This window comes from Kogia breviceps, chromosome 16, assembly GCF_026419965.1.
Source record: "Kogia breviceps isolate mKogBre1 chromosome 16, mKogBre1 haplotype 1, whole genome shotgun sequence".
NCBI lineage: Eukaryota > Metazoa > Chordata > Mammalia > Artiodactyla > Physeteridae > Kogia > Kogia breviceps.
In genome coordinates, this window is record NC_081325.1 from 17,596,821 (window position 1) to 17,619,077 (window position 22,257).

The 22,257-nt window shown below is 38.3% G+C and overlaps 1 protein-coding gene across 8 annotated transcripts in view; it reads right to left on the reverse strand.

Moving 5' to 3' along the window:
* RNASEH2B (ribonuclease H2 subunit B) overlaps window positions 1-22,257 on the reverse strand; it is a 79,298-nt gene that overhangs the window by 54,800 nt on the left and 2,241 nt on the right. For 3 of the 8 annotated variants that reach the window (XM_067016814.1, XM_067016819.1, XM_059041523.2), the window contains exon 2: window positions 10,644-10,691. The exons of 4 other annotated variants lie outside the window; for them this stretch is intronic. In XM_067016814.1, the coding sequence (XP_066872915.1) occupies window positions 10,644-10,691 (48 nt within the window). Of the gene's footprint in view, window positions 1-10,643; window positions 10,692-20,832; window positions 20,962-22,257 lie in introns of all 8 variants that reach the window. One more of the 8 variants, XM_067016815.1, reaches the window with a different exon arrangement.

Here is a 22,257-nt window from a genome sequence, read left to right on the forward strand (position 1 = left end):
TGGGATCTCAGCTCCCAGACCAGGGATTGAACCCAGGCCATGGCAGTGAAAGCCCCGAATCCTAACCACTAGGCCATCAGGGAACTCCCTGTTTTTAATGATTATTTCACCACTTAGGAGATACAAAATCTTTATGTAATCTCATCAATAATTTCCTTCATGGTTCTATCTTTTGTGTCATACTTACAAAGGCCTTCTCTCCCTCAAGATGATGTGAATTGCCCATACTTTCTTCTAGTACTTTTAGATTATAGTTAACCTATTTGGAATACATCTCTGTATAAGATATGGGGAGGAGATATCCAACTTTAATTTTTTGCAATGAGTTGTTCAGTTGTCTCCAAGCCATCTAACTGAATAACCTATGCTAAGTGTTTCAAACACATTTATGAGTCTGTTTATGGACACTGTATTTTGACCCATGAATCTGTGGCTATATTAGCATTAGTACTTCAATATATTAATTATTGTAACTTTAAAATACATTTTAATATCTGGTGAGTTAAGTCCTCTCATTATGTTTTCTCCATGATATTTTAATGTCAACGTTTAAATCATATAGATTAAAACATAAAGACCATGACAATTTTATTTCTAACATCTTCATACATTTTGAGTGGTATATTTAAACCCATTTAAAGAATCTCTCTCCAAAAGGAACCAAGGGACTCTGATTAATAAGGGAGCAGAGCAACAATCTACCAAAGAGTAAATCAGAAAGCTTTGAGGAAGGAAGGGACCTTACAGTCACTTTTATTTTCTACAGCCCCACTCCCTTTACCCCACTTCAGATCTTCATAAACTTAAATATAGCAAGCATGTTTAGAAACTGGCTTACTCATAAATGGTGTAGGTACAACTTTTTTCCTCAATAGTGACATTAAATATATAAAGAAAAAAACCCCTAATTTTTGGATTTTCACTTACAATCAAATGGAATAATAGAAACCCAATTTAAAAGCTAAAAAACAAAAATAAAAAGGACAAAATATGTAAAACAACTATTTTCAGTACACTGAGGTTGAGCCATGCAGGACAGTTATCTGAGAGATGGGAAACAAATGAGACGAGCCCTGTGACTGCCCCAGCTTACTGCCTTGAGACAGTTTCCAGGCCATAGTGCAGAATGGGAGAACCCAGGTGAAGCCTAGCTGACTCCCTGAGTTGAAGAGATGGAGCGGAGAGTTCTCAAGACACCATGGCCAGAGTTCACAGGTCAGCATACAGGAACTGAGCTACAAAGAGAGAAAACCCCAGAGATCTGCAAAGAGTACTGCTTGAGTAGAGTATTCAACACAGTACTGATCAGTGCATGCATGTGATGAAACTACCTAAGGGTAGGAGAAAAACCAGCTGAACAGATTAGAGGGAACAGTACCCCACATGCTCTCAGGGCCCTGCACTGGGCCTATTCCCAGGCAGACTGGAAAACCTCATAATTCAGAGGACACTGGGTACAGTACTCCAAAGGGTCTTGCCTCAGTGGTAGGGGACAGACTAGACTAAATGTTGCTCCAGTCCCACCAAACTAATTTTAAAAGCAAGACCTAAAAGAATCAAACTGTTTCCAAGTACCTCCACTGTGTCCCAGAGTGAAGCTCAAGATTATTTATAGGAATACAAAAATATTCATCTGCCAAAAAGGTAAAATTCACAATGTCTAATCAAATATTACTAGGCATTCAAAGAAGCAAAAAAATATGACCCATAATGAGAAAAATAAAGAAATCAATTATTGAGAGGGGGTACTGATGTTAGACACAGATGTTAAAATGAAGAGACGAAAGGATTAAACACAGTATTCCTCATGTACAGAAAGTTAAGTAGAGACACAGAAGATTTTTTTAAAAAGACCCAAGTTGAGATTAAAAAATACACCAGATGCGATTAATGGTGGAAGAAAATATTAATGAACTTGAAGACATAGCAATAGAAACTATCTAAAATGAAAACACAGAGAAAAAAGTATTAAAAATAAAGTATCAGCAAACTGTGGGACAACTTCAAGCATCCTAATAATTTATGTGTAATTGGAGCTCCTGAAAGAGAACAGGTGGGAAATAGAAGAAATATTTGAAGTATGACAGAACAGTTTTGAATTTGATGAAAACTATAAAACCACACAACCAAGAAGTTCAATAAACCCAAAGCACAAAGAAACAGGAATAAAATTATGCATCAGAATCAATAGTTCAAAACCAGTAATAAAGAAAACATCTTAAAAGCAGAGAGAAAAAAATGACATCATGTACTGAAGCACAAAGCTAAAAATGACAGCAAATTTCTTATTAGAAACAATGCAAGCCAGAAGACAATGGAGAAACATCTTTAAAATATGATGAACCCAGAGAAAATACCCTTGAAAAGTGAAGGTGGTCAATAGATTCTTTCAGAAATACAAGGGCTGAAAGAAATAATCACCAATGGACCCACATGAGAAGGAATGTTAAGGGAAGTTCTTTTGCTAGAAGGAACATGGAACCCCATGAAAATATGAACCTACACAAAGGAATGAGGAATACTGGTAATGGTGACTGCAGGGGTAAAGAATTTTTCTTACTATTTAAATCTCTTTAAAGATCATTGACTAAACAAAAATAACAATTTAGTGCAGGGTTTATAACATATGCTTAAATAAAATATATGACAATAATAGCATAAAGGCCAGGAAGGGAGAAATGAAAGTATACCATTGAGAGTTTCTTATACTATATGTGGAGTGGTGTTGTATCACTTGAAGGTAGATGTAATCATTTAAATATGTGTACAGTAAACCCTAAAGCAGCCAGTTAAATCACAAAACAAAACAAAATGCTGTTACTAATACGACAACAAAGGAGATGAAATAGAATCATAAAAAGCACTCAATTCAAAAGAAGGCAGAAAGGGAGTAAAAGAAGTACAAAGAACAGATGAGATAATTGAAAACAAATAGCAGAATGACAGACTCAAATCTAAACATATCAATAATCACATTCAATGTAAATGGACTGAACATCCCAATTAAAAGAAATTGTCTAGACTAGATAAACAAGTAAGATAAAATTATATGCTTCCTATAAGAAACACAATTTATATATCAAGATACAAGTAGATTAAAAGTAAAAGGAAGAAGATAGAGTGTGCTTATCATGCTAACACTAATTAAAAGAAAAATGCAATGGCTCTGTTGATAACAGACAAAGGATATTGCCAGGGATGAAGAAGGTCATTTCATAATGATAGAAGGGTCAGGAGGAAATAATCCTAAAACTGATAGAAACTTCTGCCCCATCTCTAACCCCCTGGCAACCACTAATCTGTTCTCCATCTCTAAAATGCTGTCATTTTGAAAATGTCATATAAATGGAACCATACAGATTCAATTTTAAGAAATCTTTTAAGACTTTCCTTTTTGCAACTTATAAAAATGTAAAGGATAAAGTTTAGCACTGTTAAAAACTTTTCACAAGCTAAAACAGGTTGTGGTCTTCTCTCCTTTCCCTGCCTGCTGTTTCTCACTTCCCAGCATCACATTTCTTCATTATGTGTCTCAAGGCATAGAAAAGGTGACCTCTCTTTTTCAGCAATACAGCCTTTATTTTATTTCAGTATGACAGTAAATCTTTCAACTGTAACTTGGCAAATTATTATTGATTTTTTTGGTGGGGGTATGTGGGCCTCTCACTGTTGTGGCCTCTCCCGTTGCGGAGCACAGGCTCTGGACGCGCAGGCTCAGCGGCCATGGCTCACGGGCCCAGCCGCTTCACGGCACGTGGGATCCTCCCAGACCGGGGCACGAACCTGTGAACCCTGCATCGGCAGGTGGACTCTCAACCACTGCGCCACCAGGGAAGCCCTGTTTTTCTGTTTTTTAATAGAAAACTTTGGTTCTAGTGATCCTTGCCAGTTCTCCTCCAGCTTTCCCATTCCTCCAGAGCTTAAAATAATCAAACTTTACAAATATCCAAAATCTAAAAAAGATATTTTTAATAACTATTCAAGGGAAGCAGTGTTTCCATTTTTCCCAGGAAGAGCAGTAAGTCCAGAGGATTAGCTACAGCCTAAAATGTCAAACTATAAGAACTTTGGAATTACTAAATACAAATAAATACTGACATTAATGTGTTCTGCTGCAAATGCCAGTGTTCTCTGAATGTGCTTTAAGATATATTAGTGTAGATAACACTGAAATGTCTATGTAACGGGAAAAAAGTCATCTTTTCTCATATAGAGCCTACAAAACAACTAGCTGTTGGACTCAACCTTTCAACACAGAATTCCAAGTGAGATGCTATACTCTTTAGCACAGCATGCATTTCAAAATTCATCTCTCCTGCCCAATTTATTCATTCATTTGTTAATTACTGATTAGTAAAAACAGACCCAGCCTCTACCCATGGGGAGCTTTCAGATGTCCCATGGAAGAGACATATCTTGAATCAAATAATCACACAAATGTAGACTGCAAATGTAACAACTGCTGAGAAGAAATACATGGACTATTAGACCTTATGAAAGAGGATGTAACACAGATAAGGAGGTCTGGGAAGGCTTCCTGTGTGTAGCACTGGTTGAGTTCTTTGCTTTGATGCCTAAGGAGTCAAAGGAAGTATGCATTCACTTTACCAGCTAAATATTCAGTTGGCTTCTGGGCCAAATCCAGTGCACAGGCGGGTTTTGTTTGCTATGCACATTTTAAAAAATTTGAATTAGGTGCCAGTATTTGGAAATCAGGTAATTTTACATGAGATATATTTTCCCTAAATATGAAAAAAAAATCATTAGGCAAAGATTTGCCTTGTACTATCAAAACACCTGGCAACAACGAACATTTTGTTAAACGGCAGCTACCACTGTCTAGTTCCCTTTAGTCTTCCAAGGCATCTGTACACTCACCTCATGGTTGGATGATTATCAAATGCCACGTCTGTGCTCACTAAACTGCATGCTCATTTTCTAGATTCTAGGTACCTACAGCAAATATCAGATGTGAATAAGTAAGCATTTAGTAATAAACACTATCCACTTATTGAAACTGATTCTATTACCAATTTTACTATTCTAGGCACTGAGGATATAGCTGTGAATAAAACAAAGCCCCTATGCTCACAGACTGTATTTAATACACCCCTTCGTCTTCCCCTGTCTGCTTCTTCTCCACCCCAGTCCCTCAATCCTCTGCCCTAGCGCCTCGACTATCCAATCCTACAAGGCGGGGAGTAAGACTCAGATCTGCCAGAACCTAGAGACCCCGTGTCCAGAACTGCATTGTCAAACAGAAATAAAATGCATCCCATAAATATGAGCCACATTTGTAATTAAAACTTTTCTAGAAGCCACATTAAAAATACATAAAATAAATTTTCAATGATATATTTTATTTAACCCAATGTATATATCTAAAATATTTTTATTTCAATACATTAAAAATTATGAAATATGTTAGCATGATGTTAGCTGTGGGTTTTTAATAGATGCCCTTTAACAGACTGAGAAAGTTTCCTATTCCTAATTTTTTGAGTGTTGTTATCATGAAAGAGTATTTTCTCGAATGCTTTTTCTCTGGCTGTTGAGATGATTATGTGGCTTGGGGCCTTTATTTTATTGAAATAGTACAATATATTACATTGATTGATTTTGGTATGCTGAACCAACTTTGTATTCCTAGGATAAATCCCACTTGGTCATGGTGTGTAATCCTTTTTACATACTCCTGGATTTGGTTTGTTACTTTTTGAGGATTTTTGCATCTATGTTCATAATGGATATATTCTGTAGTTTTCTTTTCTTATGACATCTTTGTCTGGTTTTGGTATGAGGGTAACACTGGCCTCACAGAATGAGTTGGGAGGTAGTCTCTCTTCTTCCATTTTTGGGGAGAAACTTGTAAAGAATTGGTATTAATTTGTTCATTATTTAGAAGATTTTGCCAGTGAAGCTATCTGGGACTGGGCTTTTTTCTATGGAATGGTTTTAATTTACTAATCTAATCTCTCTACCTGCTATAGGTCTGTTCAGATTGTCTATTTCTTCTTGAGTCCGTTTTTGTAGTTTATGCCTTTCTAGGGATTTGTCCATTTCATCTAAATTATCTACTTTGTTGGCATACAGTTGTTCATAGTATTCCCTTATGTTCCTTTTTTATTGAATATTTCTATAAGATCAGCAATGATGTACTCTCTCATTCCTGATTTTAGTAATTTGAATTTTCCTTTTCTTGGTCAGTCTAGCTAAAGATTTGCCAATTTAGTTGATCTTTTCAAAATGGCTTCCTTTGATTTCATTGATTTTTCTCTGTGTTGTTTTTCTGTAATCTTTATTTCTTCCCCTACTTTGCTTTGGGTTCAGTTTGTTCTTCTTTTTCTAGTTTCTTAAGATGAAAGATAAGGTTATTGATTTGAGATCTTTCTTCTTTTTTAATATAGGCATGTACAGCTATATATTTCATTCTGAATGCTGCTTTACTTCCATTCCTTACATTACTGTTTCATTTTTTTTCTTTTCAAAGTACTTTCTAGTTTCCTTTGTAATTTCTCCCTTGATCCATTGATTATTTAGGAGTATGCTGCTTAAAATTTCCATGTTTGTGAATTCCCCAAATTTTCTTCTAATAATTGCTTATTTTCATTTCACTATTTTTAGAGAGCATATGTTGTATGATTTCAGTCCTTTTAAATTTATTGGGGTTTGTTTTATGGTCTAGAATATGGTCTGTTCTGGACAATGTTGTTGAGTGCAATGCTCTACAGATGTCTCTTAGGTCTTGATGGTTTACAGAGTTGGTCAAGTCTTCTATTTCCTCAATGATCTTCCTCCTAGTTGTTTTATCCATATTGAAATGAGTTATTGAAATCTCCCACTATTATTGCTCAGTTTTCCACATTACCCTTCAATTCAGCCAGTATTTGGTTCATACATTTTGGGGCTCTGTCATTAGGTGCATATGTTTATAATTATTATAGCTTCCTAATTATCATTATGATGTATCCCCTTTTCTGTCCAGTAACAGCTTTTAATACATTTACATTTCATGTAATTACTGATAAGGTAAGATTTACATCTGCCATTTAACGCTGTTTTCTATATGTCATGAAGTTTTTGTTCCTCTTTTCCCCTATTACTGACTTCTTTCCTGTTAAATAGATATTTTCTAGCACACAATTTTAATTCCCTTGTCATTTCTTTCACTATATTTTAAGGGGAGTTATTTTCTTAGTGGTTGTCCTGGGAATTACAATCAGCATCTTAACTTGCAAGAATGTACTTCAGATTAATGCTAACTTGAAAATTTCAATATCATAAAGAAATTTCCCTGCCATGTATAACCCCCTCATTTATACTATTATCATACAAATTACATCTTTATATAAGCCCATCAACAGTTTTATAATTATTGCCGCATGAGGTTGTATTTTATATCAGAGAGAGAAAAGAGTTACAAACAAAAATACATCTGCACTGTCTTTTATATTTTTATCTATGTCTTTATCCCTACCAGGTGATCTATAGTCTTCATGCAGATTCAAGTTACCATCCAGTGTCTTTTCCTTTTAATCTGAAGGACCCCATTGTGATTTTCAGGTCTTAGTTTTTCTTTATCTAGGAATGCTTTAGCTTCTCCCTCAGTTTTGAAGGATAGTTTTATCAGACAGAGAACCCTTGGTTGAGTTTTTCTTTTAGCATCTTGAATATGTCATCCCACTAACTTCCGGCCTCTATGGTTTCTACTGAGAAGTCAGCTGTTAATCTTATTGAGGCTCCCTGTATTTGATAAGTCATTTTTCTCTTGATACTTTCAAGATTCTCTCTTCGTGTCTGTCTTTTGATGGTTTGACTATGATGTGAGTAGGTGTGGATCCCCTTTAGTTTATCCCCTTGCAGTTTACTGAGCTTCTTAAATCTGTATATTATTTGTCATCAAATTTGAGAAATGTTTCACTATTAGTTGTTTAAATATTCTTTTTCCCCCTTTCTTTTTCTCTCCTCCTCTGGGACCCATTATAAATATTCTGATATGCTTGATGGTGTACTACAGGTCTCTGAGACTGTTCAGTTTTCTCAATTCTTTTTTCTTTCTGTTCCTCAGGCTGGATAATATCAATTGATCAATTTTCAAGTTTGCTGCTTCTTTCCTTTTCTAGCTTAAATCTGCTGTTGAGCCTGCTAATGAAATTTTCTTTTCAGTCATTGTACTTTTCAACTCCAGAATTTATATATTCTTTTGTAATTTCTATCTCTCTTCATTGATATACTCTATTTTGTGAGATTTCATTGTCATACTTTCTTTTAATTCTTTAGACATAGTTTACTTTAGTTCTTTGAGTATATTTATAATAGCTGATTAAAATCTTTGTAGAATAAGTCCAACATCTTGGCCCCCTCAGGAGCAGTTTCTATTGATTATTTTTTTCCCCCTGTGTATGAGGCATACCTTTTTATATCTTCATGTGTCTCATCTTTTTATTGAAAACTGGAAATTTTAGATAATATAACAATAAATGTGACAATTCTGGAAATCTGAGTCCCTTTTCCTAACTCTCTAAGACTTACTGTTGTTGCTGCTTTTGGTCATCGTTGCAATTGTTACAATTTGTTTGTTTAGTGACTCTTCTGGACAAATCCTGTAGTCTCTATTCCCTGTAGTGTGCAACCACTGAGGTCTCAGTTAGCTTAGCGTTAGCTAATGACTGGTCTGAGATATCCTTAAAAGTTTTGAACCAAAAAGTCTCCCAACATTTGCTGAGGGGATCTTCATGTGTGTTGGGGCATGCCTTCAACACTCAGGCAATTTAAACTTCTGCCTTAGCTTTTATTTACTGCTTCCCTTGGGCCTCAAGGTCAGTCAGAGGTGAGAAAATTGGACTTCTCAGGTCTTTCCTAGGTATGCACACAGTCTTGCATGTGTGCACAGCGCTCTAATTCCCTAGGAATATGTCAGAGCCTTTCAAAGTCTTTTATGGAGATTTTATTCCCATAACTTCCTTTTAAGTTTTTGGCCAGCTTCTTATTTCCGCAACTGGTATTGCCCCCTCAGCAGCTGAGTATCAATTGCCACTGACCGTTTTTGACAAAGGTCCTGGGGATAGGGTTTTCCTGCAGAGTGAGTTCTGAGCTCCAATCAGGTCAAATGACAACAATGTCCTGTGAACAGGGCTTTTCCAGGGAGCTGGAAGACAGGTCAAATAGGGACAATGCTCTGGGAATGGGACATTTTTTTGAGGAGCTCCAAACAAGGCCTGCCCATCCAGTGGTTGCAAGCCTGCTAGTTTTCAAGGTTACTGTAGACCTGAGCAAAGGGAGATGGGAGCAGTTCAAGTTGCAATGCCACAAACCTTGCTCAATGAGATTCAGCAGTTTTTCTTGAATAAACACTCCTCAGATTGTTGGAAGCCTTTGGCTAATTTCAAGAGTTCTGAAAAAGTTGATTTTGGACATCTTTGCCAATGTTTTCACTGCTTTTATGGAGGAGTGGATCTACCGCCACCAGATTTTGAAGACTTAGTATGAAAAAATAACTCATATTGTTATAATACTTCTGATATATCCCTTAGTTGATCATTTTGAGTGTGTGTCCCTTAAGCACACAAAATTACTTTTGACTATAAGCTAAAGGTTCTCTCAAAGATAGAGAGTTTAAAATTTTTCATTTAAATTTGGAAAATCCTGGGTTATCCCATGGGCTAGCTCCTCACCCACCAAGCTTGGAAGCTCCATCGTTTTTCTAACTCTTACCTGCATCATCAGCACCGCTGAAGGATAGCTAAATTAATTAGGGAAGCAAAAAAAAATGCTTTTAGAATAATGGGAAAGAATCAGAAAAGTAGGATTGGGACTGTAAAGAATGGTTTTCTTCTATAAACCTATTTTTAACTGATACCTATTTCTTTGATCATGTCAGCATAGGAAGAACACAAGATCTGAAGTCAGACAGATCCATAATCCATTCCTAGCTCCTCTTCTTACTCAGTAGTGTGACCTTGGGCAAGATATTCAACTTCTCATGCCTCACTTATTTCATTTACAAAACGGGCATAATAATTATTTTACAGGTTTTTGTTAGGCTTAAATAAATGTGAAAGTGGCTATAACATTCAATAAGCATTCAATTAAAAACCAGTGTCCTTGCTTTTAACTATGTGGAAACATTAAGAATGTGTTGGGAATATTAAGATCAAAATATAAAAGTCAAGAATTCCAAGCACAGAACTACCAAAGGGCCTAACAATTAGCTTTCCAAGAGCAGACTAAATTAGGACCAGTATGGGAACACCTCGGAGATATTGTGGGTTCAGTTCTAGACCACTGCAATAAAATGAATATCACAATAAAGCTAATATCACAATAAAGCGAGTCACAAAAATTTTTTGGTTTCCCAGTGCACATAAAAGTTATGTTTATACTATACTGTAGTCTGTTAAGTATATAATAGCATTATGCCTAAAAAAGAGTACATCTTAATTTAAAAATTTTGCTAAAAAATGCTATCATTTGATCTTTCAGTGAGTCGTAATCTTGCAATAGTAACAACATCAAAGATCACTGATCAACATAACAAATACAGTCATAATGAAAAAGTTTGAAATATTCTAAGAATTACCACATGTGACACAGAGACATGAAGTGAACAAATGCTGTTGGAAAAATGTCGCCAGTAGACTTACCCAATGCAGAGTTGCCACAATCTGTCAATTTGTAAAAACATGCAGTATCTGTGAAGTGCAATAAAGCAAAGCGCAATAAAATTATGCTTGTATATTCTTTTTAAGAAGCCAGAACATAATGCATTTTACGTGCAAAAATTAAGATAACATATAGTAAAGTATCCAGCAGTTTCTGGCACATGGAGTATGCTCGATAAATGTTACATGAATGTGTTGTTTGATTTTTAGAACAATTATCAATTTAGAACAATTATCAATTCTCAGTAAGAATTGATAAAAGTAAGTTTTCATATTTAATGAGCCAAACCTCATTTATATGGAAAATTTACTCATGTGAAACACCTTCTTTTAAAACCATGCTGAATAAAATAAGACTTCACATTTTATTTTTTAAAGAGTAAGCTTTACACTTTCTTTTTTTGACTGTTTTCTCTTACATAAGAAATGACATAAGCCATGCTGGCTAAAAGAGTATTTTACAAAAAAAGAAAAAATTCAGACAAATCAGAAGCAGGTACTCAGTCTCTATGGGCATTTCAGATTCAATAATATCTTAAACTTCCAATTATCTCAAGCCCTGCCTCTTGAGTTTATGTCTAACCAATTCCACATAGTTTTCTTATGGTCTCTGCCTTCTCTATAAAGATCCAATTTTATGTCCCACTGGTCACCATGAACTCTAGCAGCAAATCTTCCATCTGTTTACCATCCCGATCTAAATACCTCAACAAAAAGGAAAGTCTGATTGCTACTTTCCTGACATTTGAACTTTAAAGAAAATATACCAATGACAAAGAGACAACTGTGTCCAGTGAATGTAAAATAACAAATAAAAAGCTAATATGTATGCAGCATTTACTGTATATCAGACATTATATATATATATGAGGAATCTACATATATATATATTCATCAGATTATATGTATATATAATCCTCCTATAATCCTTGTAATATCTTTATGAGGTAGGTACCATTTTAACTCCCAGTTTTGTAGATGATAAATTTGCCTAAAGTTAGGAAACCTGTCCAAGGTCACAGAGCTATTCAGCTATATACAGAGCCAAGATTTAAATCAGGCAACAAACATTTTAAACTATGACACTTTAGAGAATCTCTTAATCTGAAGTCCCATCCTTCTTTCTTAACTCAGGAAACAAAACTGTGGCTGTGAAGCACAATAATTATCTTGGTATAACTGTTCTCCTGTGACACACACATCTCAAACTCATCTGTCCCCATCCTGTGCTGTCTTCCTCAGAGACTTCTTTCTAATCAGTCACCCCACTCCAGTCCAGCCAGCACCCCCACTGTCAGGGGTGTAGCAGAAGGAAGAGAAGGAGGGGGGCTAAGGAAAGTGAGAAAGAGAAAAAGAAAGGATCAAAAAATAGATAAAAGAAGGATGAGAGAAATTTGTTGTGGGATACAAGAAACATCTGGGGATTAAAAACAGATAAAGTCAAGTTTGACCAATGGAAAAAAAAGGAAACTGATCTTATTAGCGATTACAATACCCTATGCACAGCTGCATATATCCTCTGCCCCCAATTATCTATGACATCTTAATGCTTAAAAATTAGAGTGCACAGCACATTATCAACGCATAGACTTAAACACTCAGTATGTTTGAAAAGTTACTTGTGAAGTATTGTACAAGCCAAAATGGAACATTATTTTTCATCTGCAGAGTATACAGTATGGGGTGTTGTACACTTGATATGAAGTTATTTATCAACTAGTTTTTAAACTTGGCAGCTCGTTCTTATCCCTCTCTTGGTTAAGACAAGTTTCTTCATATCGTTTAAAGTTCAAAGACACGAGACAGGAGAGAGAGACAGCCACCTTTTTGCCAAGTGTTCTTATGACTTGGAAGCAATGGGTATTTGTTCATGACCCTGTCTGATTTTTGGCACATAGCAGATAAGCTCTGAGAAACACACACCCCCTGTTACACGGAGAAGAAAGAACAGACATCAAAGCACCACTCATTTTATTTTTAGATACCATATCAAGGCTGTTCAGGTTTCTTATGAAGATCCAATAGAAAAAAAAAAAGAGAGATTATCACTCTCATGCTTGTGCAATATGCCCTAACAGGTCCCAGTTCATTTTCTTTAGACTTCAGCCATTAGAATATATTCAGACCCACTGGTTCCCCTCTGCCTGATTGCCAGAGATACCTCCTTGGAAACGCTTTGCTAGGACACAAATGCGATGCATGCAAGACAAATCAGCATAATTTCCAAGTTACTTGCCGCTTCCAGGAATGCTAATTTCAGTAATAACTATATGCCTTCCTTTCCCAAGATGTTAGTACTGCCATCAAAGAGATCTGGGTCATTTTCCTGGCTTTGAAGCTCTCAGCTTCCTCAAACACTACAGGAGGCAAACCAAGAAAAGCTAGAGAGTGGCATGCAATAGAAAAAGAATTTCCAAGTACCGGGTTCCTCTAAGAATATCTTTCCATTTTGAAGTTTTGAAGAAAATGGCCTTTGCCAAGACCATAGAAGATAAAATCTCCATTCTTTTAGGGCTGACCTATCAATGGCCACATTTCTAGGAATGGCTTGTACACTGAAGAAGAAACTGATGCAGAACTTCAAGTTTGTAGCCAACTCAAAGCCACAAAGAACAGCAACATATAGAGATGGAGCCAAGGACTTGAAATATCCGGGAAGCAGGAAAATTCTGGTGAGATAGAAAGGACAGACCTGACTGGGATGTCCAATAACAACAGCACTGGCTCATGGAGAGGAGGTGTGCCTGGTTCCTGGTCATCAAACTGACAACAGAGGACACCCAGCCTTCCTGTCCTCCCACCTCTCCCACAGTGGCGAGGACCATCGTCAGCCAGCAGAGCGGCCTTGCGCACAAAGCAGGGGCCCTGGAGGACTCGAGAGCTGACAGTCTTTGCCACTTAATTCCTGTTGAGTGTTGGGCAGATTATTTGACTTCTCCGAGTCTTGTAAAATGGTGATAATAAAGCTTGTGTTGACTACTTCCCGTGGTCACTGTGAGGGTCAAATACAATAACACACAATATCATCAGAGTGTATTACAATGGTATAAGAGATGGAAGATACGGGCCTAGGAGACAGGTTTCCTAAAAATTATATAAACCTTGGCAAAGGAAGGAGAGTATAAATTATAGCCAAACCCAATTCTCCATACAATAAACCTCTGCCATATCTCTATGCCATTCAAAGACCACCAATTAACAGGAAACTCAGAATGCTTGACTGAGACAGGCTGGGTGACATGCGGCTGAGGCTGCTGGCTGGAGCGGGTCTCACTGGAGAGGGAGGGCAGTGGTCGGCTCCTGTGCTGTCCATCCTTCACCTTTTCCTTCCTCTGGACAAAGCACTCCCTACCCTCAGCGCCCTCTGCCATCGCTCTCTCCCACCTGTAATGGTAGTGGAGCTCGCCCCTCCCTGGCTACAGCTCATACTGGATAGAGGCTAGGGTTACAAGTGATCTCAGAGGCCAGTCAGAAGCCTGTCTTGAAAACCGTAAACAAAGAACTAAGAGAAGAGGGGTAGCTTCTCCCAGCAGACACCAGGAGGCTTGGTTGGGGCTTGGGTGCAGGGTGTATGAAGGCTGTTTTATAGGAATCGGAAGAAGCCGATTTGAGACAAGGAAGTTAACACTGAGAGAGGCAGAAATGCTGGACCTCCTGGTGCTGCAATGCCCTATTCCAGAGGTCCCTGAGCTCTCCACCACCCCCCCACCCTGCCCCCAACACAGCCAGCCCTTCTTAGGAACACGTGGCCCTGCTAAGGAAGTCCTGAAGAAGCATCAGTCACATTTTCTAATACACAATCAGGATGCACTGGCCCCACACTAAAGAAAGAGTAATTACCATACTAAGGTAGACTCATGGTCCGTTCAAACTGGCATCCTATTTATGGCAAACACACCAAGGTTGTTTCCAGAAAACCATGCTTGTCTTCAAAAATTCAAGCTCAAATGGCTTTCAAAACATCCTAGCCAGGCTGTATGTTCACTATGGTTCTGTGAATTTATCTTTACCCTTCCTGCATCTGGTTGTATTTTCAGTCTTTATCCACTCTTCAAGATAATCCAAGGTCAATATCACTGATAAACATATGCAAAAATCCTCAATAAAATACTAGGAAACATATCCAACCGTACATTAAAAGGATCATACACTATGATTAAGTGGGCTTTACCCCAGGAATGCAAGGATTCTTCAATATACACAAATCGATCAATGTGATACACCATATTAAGAAACTGAAGGACAAAAACCATATGATAATCTCAACAGATGCAGAAAAAGCTTTCAACAAAATGTAAGACCCATTTATGATAAAAACTCTCTAGAAAGTGGGCAGAGAGGGAACCTACCTCAACATAATAAAGCCCATCTATGACAAGCCCGCAGCCAACATCATTCTCAATGGTGAAAAACTGAAACCATTTCCTCTAATATCAGGAACAAGACAAGGTTGCCCACTCTCACCACTATTATTCCACATAGTTTTGGAAGTTTTCGTCAAGACAATCAGAGAAGAAAAAGAAATAAAAGGAATCCAAATCAGAAAAGAAGCAAAACGGTCAATGTTTGCAGATGACATGATACTATACATAGAGAATCCTAAAGATGCCACCAGAAAACTACTAGAACTAATCAATGAATTTGGTAACATAGCAGAATACAAAATTAATGCACAGAAGTCTCTTGCATTCCTATACACTAACAATGAAAAACCTGAAAGAGAAATTAAGGAAACACTCCCATTTACCATTGCAACAAAAAGAATAAAATACCTAGGAATAAACCTACCTAATGAGACAAAAGACCTGTATGCAGAACACTATAAGACACTGATGAAAGAAATTAAATATGATACAAACAGATGGATACCATGTTCTTGGATTGGAAGAAAATGACTATACTACCCAAAGCAATCTACAGATTCAATGCAATCCCTATCAAACTACCAATGGCATTTTTCACAGAACTAGAACAAAAAATTTCACAATTTGTATGGAAATACAAAAGACCCCAAATAGCCAAAACAATCCTAAGAAAGAAAAACGGAGCTGGAGGAATCAGGCTCCCTGACTTCGGACTACACTACAAAGCTACAGTTATCAAGACAGTATGGTACTGGCACAAAAATAGAAATATAGATCAGTGGAACAGAATAGAAAGCCCAGAGATAAACCCACACACATATGGTCACCTTATCTTTGATAAAGGAGTCAAGAATATACAATGGAGAAAAGACAGTCTCTTCAATAAGTGGTGCTGGGAAAACTGGACAGCAACATGTAAAAGAATGAAATTAGAACACTCCCTAACACCATACACAAAAATAAACTCAAAATGGATTAAAGACCTAAATGTAACGCCAGACACTATAAAACTCTTAGTGGAAAACATAGGCAGGACACTCTATGACATAAATCACAGCAAGATCCTTTTTGACCCACCTCCTAGAGGAATGGGAATAAAGACAAAAATAAACAAGTGGGACCTAATGAAACTTAAAAGCTTTTGCACAGCAAAGGAAAACATAATCAAGACGAAAAGACAACCGTCAGAATGGGAGAAAATATTTGCAAATGAAGCAACTGACAAAGGATTAATCTCCAAAATTTACAAGCAGCTCATGCAGCTCAATATCAAAAAAACAAACAATGCAGTGCAAAAATGGGCAGAAGACCTAAATAGACATTTCTCCAAAGAAGATATACAGATTGCCAACAAACACATGGAAGGATGCTCAACATCACTAATCATTACAGAAATTCAAATCAAAACTACAATGAGGTATCACCTCACACCAGTCAGAATGGCCATCATCAAAAAATCTACAAACAATAAATGCTGGAGAGGGTGTGGAGAAAAGGGAATGCTCTCGCACTGTTGATGGGAATGTAAATTGGTACAGCCACTAATAAGAACAGTATGGAGGTTCCTTAGAAAGCTAAAAATAGAACTACCATATGACCCAGCAATCCCACTACTGGGCATATACCCTGAGAAAACCATAATTGAAAAAGAGACATGTACCACAATGTTCATTGCAGCACTATTTACAATAGCCAGGACAAGGAAGCAACCTAAGTGTCCATCGACAGATGAACAGTTAAGGATGTGGCACATATATACAACGGAATATTACTCAGCCATAAAAAGAAATGAAATTGAGTAATTTGTAGTGAGGTGGATGGACCCAGAGTCTGTCATACAGAGTGAAGTAAGTCAGAAAGAGAAAAACAAATACCGTATGCTAACACATATATATGGAATCTAAAAAGAATATGGTTCTGATGAACATAGGGGCAGGCCAGGAATAAAGACGCAGACGTGTGGAATGGACTTGAGGACACGGGTGGGGGAAGGGTAAGCTGGGACGAAGTGAGAGAGTAGCACTGACATATATACACTACCAAATGTAAAACAGATGGCTAGTGGGAAGCAGCCGCATAGCACAAGGAGATCGGTTCAGTGCTCTGTGACCACCTAGAGGGGTGGGATAGGGAGGGTGGGAGGGAGACGCAAGAGGGAGGAGATATGGGGATATATGTATATGTATAGCTGATTCACTTTGTTATACAGCAGAAACCAACACAACATTGTAAAGCAATTATACTCTAATAAAGATGTTAAAAAAAAAAGATAATCCATTCTAAGTATGTACTACCTACTCTGTGAAGCAATACTTCTTATTTGGTATATTTGTTTAAGTAAACTCGTAACAAGCCTCTTCAGTGCTCAAAATATGACCTACAGATTCTTTGTCAGCTTTATTCACGTCACTGTCTGAGTTTCTGTCTTTATCAAAATTAAAAGAAAAAAATTTCAGCCCCCTAGCTCCCCATTAAATCAGTCTAACCATCTTTTTCTAATTCTATGTAGAACTATAGTAAACAGAACCAGATAGTACTCTTGTGTAACCTCAGTGTCCCTGAGTGTTTTCGTCAGTGTTCCCGCAAATAGGAAGTAAGAGTAAATAGTGAAATAAAGGCAGAAATAGAAAAATGAGAAAAACTTTAAGAACACGAATTCATTCTATGATACATACAACACAAAAAGCCTGGAAAAAATATTTCCAAAATTGTTATTTTTCAGTGGCAGGATGATGGACAAATTCTTTTCTTCTGTATACTTTTCTGCATTACTAAAATTTCTACACTGGGCACGTACTACCGCTCTAATAAAAAAAGTTACTGAAAAAAAAAATACTGGGAGAAAAATGTGTAAGTGAAGAGTTAGATGGTCAGAACTGAAGTTAAAAGAGCAACTGATGATGGAAGAGGGTCTTGCCAAATGTTACGAGGACTTCAGGCCCTCGCAGGGAAATCAGCTCTGGCTGGGGAGCCCTCAGCCAGCCTGGATTCTAGCAGTTCCAGAGGCATGTAAGGAAACAGGCTCAGAGCAGATCGGACCCTTTCACCAGCGAGCTCACTCCACTTTAGCCAACAGTCATACCTAGAACAGAAAGGCACTTTCAAAGATATTTTAAAAACAAATATGAAGGACCTCTGAACGAAAAGGCTGGAAGGCCTAGGTGGCATGCTTGCTTTCAGAGGCACCAGGCAAGGTTGGCTTCTGAAGCTTAAGGCCAACGAGCCCACCAATGAGGAGCTAATGGGGGCCACCCAGGGAGAACGTGTCTGGATCCTCCCCAGCTACTGGCATGTAATGGGCATCCAATACATACTCATATAAAAATGACGAACTGAATAACCACGATGAAATGTGTAGGTGGTCAAAGAGGTACCACTAACTTGCACACTAACGCGGAGAGGCCCAGAAGGAAGGCTTCCTGGAGGAGGTGACACTTGCACTGGGTTTAAAAGATAAGTAGGCATTTGCCAAGCAGAGAACGTAGGTAGGGGTCCAGGCAGACACAAAGTCATGCACACTCAAAGAAAGAGAAGTTGTGCAACCTCAATATCGCTAAGTATTTTAGTGGGTGTTCCAATAAATACGTAGTAAGAGCAAATAGTAAAATAAAGGCAGAAATAGAAAAAAGAACACTGGAATTCACTTTATGATACATACAAATGGCTTAGCTTCGTGGAAACTAAAGTTGATGGAAATGGAAAGGGAAGAAAAAGGACAGTGTGAGCAAAGACAAAGGCTGCAGGGAGAAACAGAATGTGAGCCATTTATTCTTTTAGCAAATGTTTACTGAATGCCTGCTCTGTCCCAGGCCAGGGGGCTAAGAGCTTGGGGTGCAAGAGACAGCATATGTGTAATTCAAACCAACAGACAACAACCCCGTGAGACCGGTACTGTTCTCCCCACTGCAGAGATGAGGAAATTGAGGCTTTACAATGAGCATACAATTTGTCCAAGGACACAGAGCTCATAAATAGCATAAATCTAGTTTTAGGTATGTTTTATTATAGCTAGGCTTTCAAGAACATTGTTGTTTGTTTGTTTGTTTCTTAACATCATGGTTAAAGCTCAGAGGATATGGGGGAAACCCATGCAGTCCCTATTCCTCAACTGAAGTGGAAAAAAAATCATGAACATTTCTTACTTTCCTTTTATGAATTTTTTTCTGCGCTGGAGGATAAATATGTGGGAGTCATGAGTTCTGACTTATAAACGTCCAGGGGCCTTTTGGAACAATTACTAGCATGACAAGATCAGGCTCTGCAAACAGCCCAGTTATACCAATTGGCAACTGATTAAGTCCATCCACTTCAGAATGTGCTCAGATAGCAAAGGGAGCAGATCCAGTGAGTGGCCATCTGAGAAAGGTCAGTCGGGTTCCCTCCAAAAACGTTTCATAAAGACAAAGCCAGACTCAGGATTTGTGTGGAAAATGTGAAATACACTCTGTGCTGGAAAACTCAGAGACTCCCTAACGGCTGACAGCCTGCAGGAGACTATTCAGTAAATGACAAATCTTCCAAGAAGCTGAGCTGAATGATTCAGAAGGTGTCTAAAGTCAGCACTTGAATCCTCCAGGTTCCCTATCTCTGGCCAAGTTAATGCAGGTTCCTCCCTGGTGAAAAAGCTCTTCTGAAAGTAGGGAAGCTTTCAGCCCACAAGGTATATTTCTAAACACAAACATACATACAAGCAAACAGTGTTGACAAAGAACAAAACACTTGTTTCTTCTTCTGAGACTAACCACATGCCCCCAGGTAAAAGAGGAAAAAAGTTTGATTTATTTTTTTTAGGGTCATTGAAAAGTCATTTGGGTCTATAGTAATTCTTCCTTTGCCACATACTTTAAACTTCTACTTTTCAAACAAAAGGTGTTTCTTGTGGGCTTATTAAAAAGCTACAAGTCTCTAATCAGAAATAACATAAATTTTCTCCATTATTAAATAGGAAATTAGTTTTTCCTTTTAAATTTGATTTCTTTTTTAATCCTTTAATTAGAATATAGTTCTTAAGCTTGCAGTTATACAAATCTATTTTTGTGTTCCTTTTGGAGAGACAAATATGACATTTTATGTGTGATTATCATGGCACCTCACATAAAAGGGTCATTACTGTATTTGGAATGTCTAAGGTAGGCAGGCAGGCCTGGGATTACCTCCCAGAGGGTACCCCTTCCTCTACCCCCCAAAACCTGGCATTGCTTATGCTACCTTGGGGGAAAAAAATAACAAAGAGAAATACTCTTCCTAAAATACTTTTAAATGTGTATTTTCATAAAATAAAGGGGAATAACTTTATTGCAAAGCTTGTCTACAGTTGAAGATGTGATCTGAATTCCAGTTTGACCTGGAGGCCCTTTAATCAGGGGGCTGACTAGGGGATGATTTCAGCCTAAGTGGATCCTGAGATCATTTCTGTCCTTCCCTTTTTCCTCACGTAACATTAGGGTTTTCCAATGCTTTAACATTTCCTTGGAGATGGCTAAGTAACAGAGTTCAGCCACAGCGGCATATAACACAGTCTTCTCTCCTACGTTTAGTGAATCTGTTCCCGCTGGCCTCTCACGTCGGCATCCACTCCAACTTATTAGGACTGACAAGCGTACAAAACTTGGACTAGAGAAAAATATTAAAAATATAACTTAAACATTTACTTTTAGGGCAGCAAAGAGAGATGGAAACTTCTACCTTATTCCAAAAAGTTGAGATGTTCACGGTCTCTTACAGTAACCAAAGCTGCAAACAGGCTAGTATTCCAGGGCGTGTGGGAGAAACGTTTGAGACCATCCCAAAGTGCAAGGAATGCTTACCCTGCTGAAATGGAAGGCAGTTCTATCTCCACTGGCCTATGAAAATCAAGGCTACGTCCGACCACCTCCAAGTATCCCTTCCAAGTTTCAGCTTTTGTTTTTCTGAGATATTCGACTTTTCCAGACAAACTGAAAACGAGTGGCAGAGCAGAGAGACCTCTGTTACTATATAATACAGCCCTATGGTAGGGGATAGTCTCCATCTCTTCAATGCATAACTTACTGGGGATGACTTCCCATATGCTGGAGAAAACAACAATACGGGCTTCCCTGGTGGCGCGGTGGTTGAGAGTCCGCCTGCCGATGCAGGGGACACGGGTTCGTGCCCCGGTCCGGGAAGATCCCACATGCCGCGGGGCGGCTGGGCCCGTGAGCCACGGCCGCTGAGCCTGCGCGTCCGGAGCCTGTGCTCCGCAACGGGAGAGGCCGCAGCAGTGAGAGGCCTGCGTACCGCAAAAAAACCAAAAAACCAAAAAAACAAATACATCTGTGAAGATGGGCCTCATACCCTGTACTTACATGCACTCCCCCTGACCATGGAAATTCTGACCCGCCATAAAGACAGCTAAATCTGAGGCTGGCTGTTCCTATCTCCCAATCCAGCCCCCTAGGGCTGGTCCTACTTCAGTGGTTCCTAGTCGTGTCCTCAGACCAGCAGCACCAGCATCACTGGGCGGGGGGGACTTGTTAGAAATGCACATTCTCAGCCTCCCCGCCCAGACCTACTGAATCAGAGACTCTGGGGATGGGGCCCAGCTCCCCAGATGACTGATACCCTCAAGATGGAGAAGCGCAGTTGCACAGCAGTTAACTATCAGACCACCAGCGTTTCTACACCCAGGGCCTGCAGATGGCAGTAAAGTCCAGCTAGAAGAATTACAGGCACTAGAAGCTCACGTTCTAAGTCCTACAGAACCAGCTTGCCTGACCACACTGTTCTTTTTTAACAGCTCCTTAACAGCTGGCTCAGCCTCCTCCAATGAGTTGGAAGGTCACAATATAACTCAGCTTTGAACAGGAACTAGACTGAAATTCTTCTCGCCGCCTGACAGTAGACATATTAAACCATTAGTTTTCAGGGATGCGATCAATATTAAATGATCTTAAAGGTTTTTGTGTTTAATACAGTGGATACAACCATACTTTAAGAATGAAAATTTCAATACTGATTAAACAGAACAAGATAAGAAATTCAAATTATTCTCAGCCATTGTGTGTATCTGAATAAAAATAATGCACTTGATTCTGAATGATTAGAGTTCCCACCATTAAAATCTCATTGAATTAATGTGACAACAGTGAGAAGAGAATTTTTCTACTGTAAAGCATGTATCAGGTAGCCCTTTACTAGATTCTGTGAAAACCCTGAATTTTGCCTTAACTTTTCCTATACAAACTACAAACATCTCTAGTGAGGATGTGGAG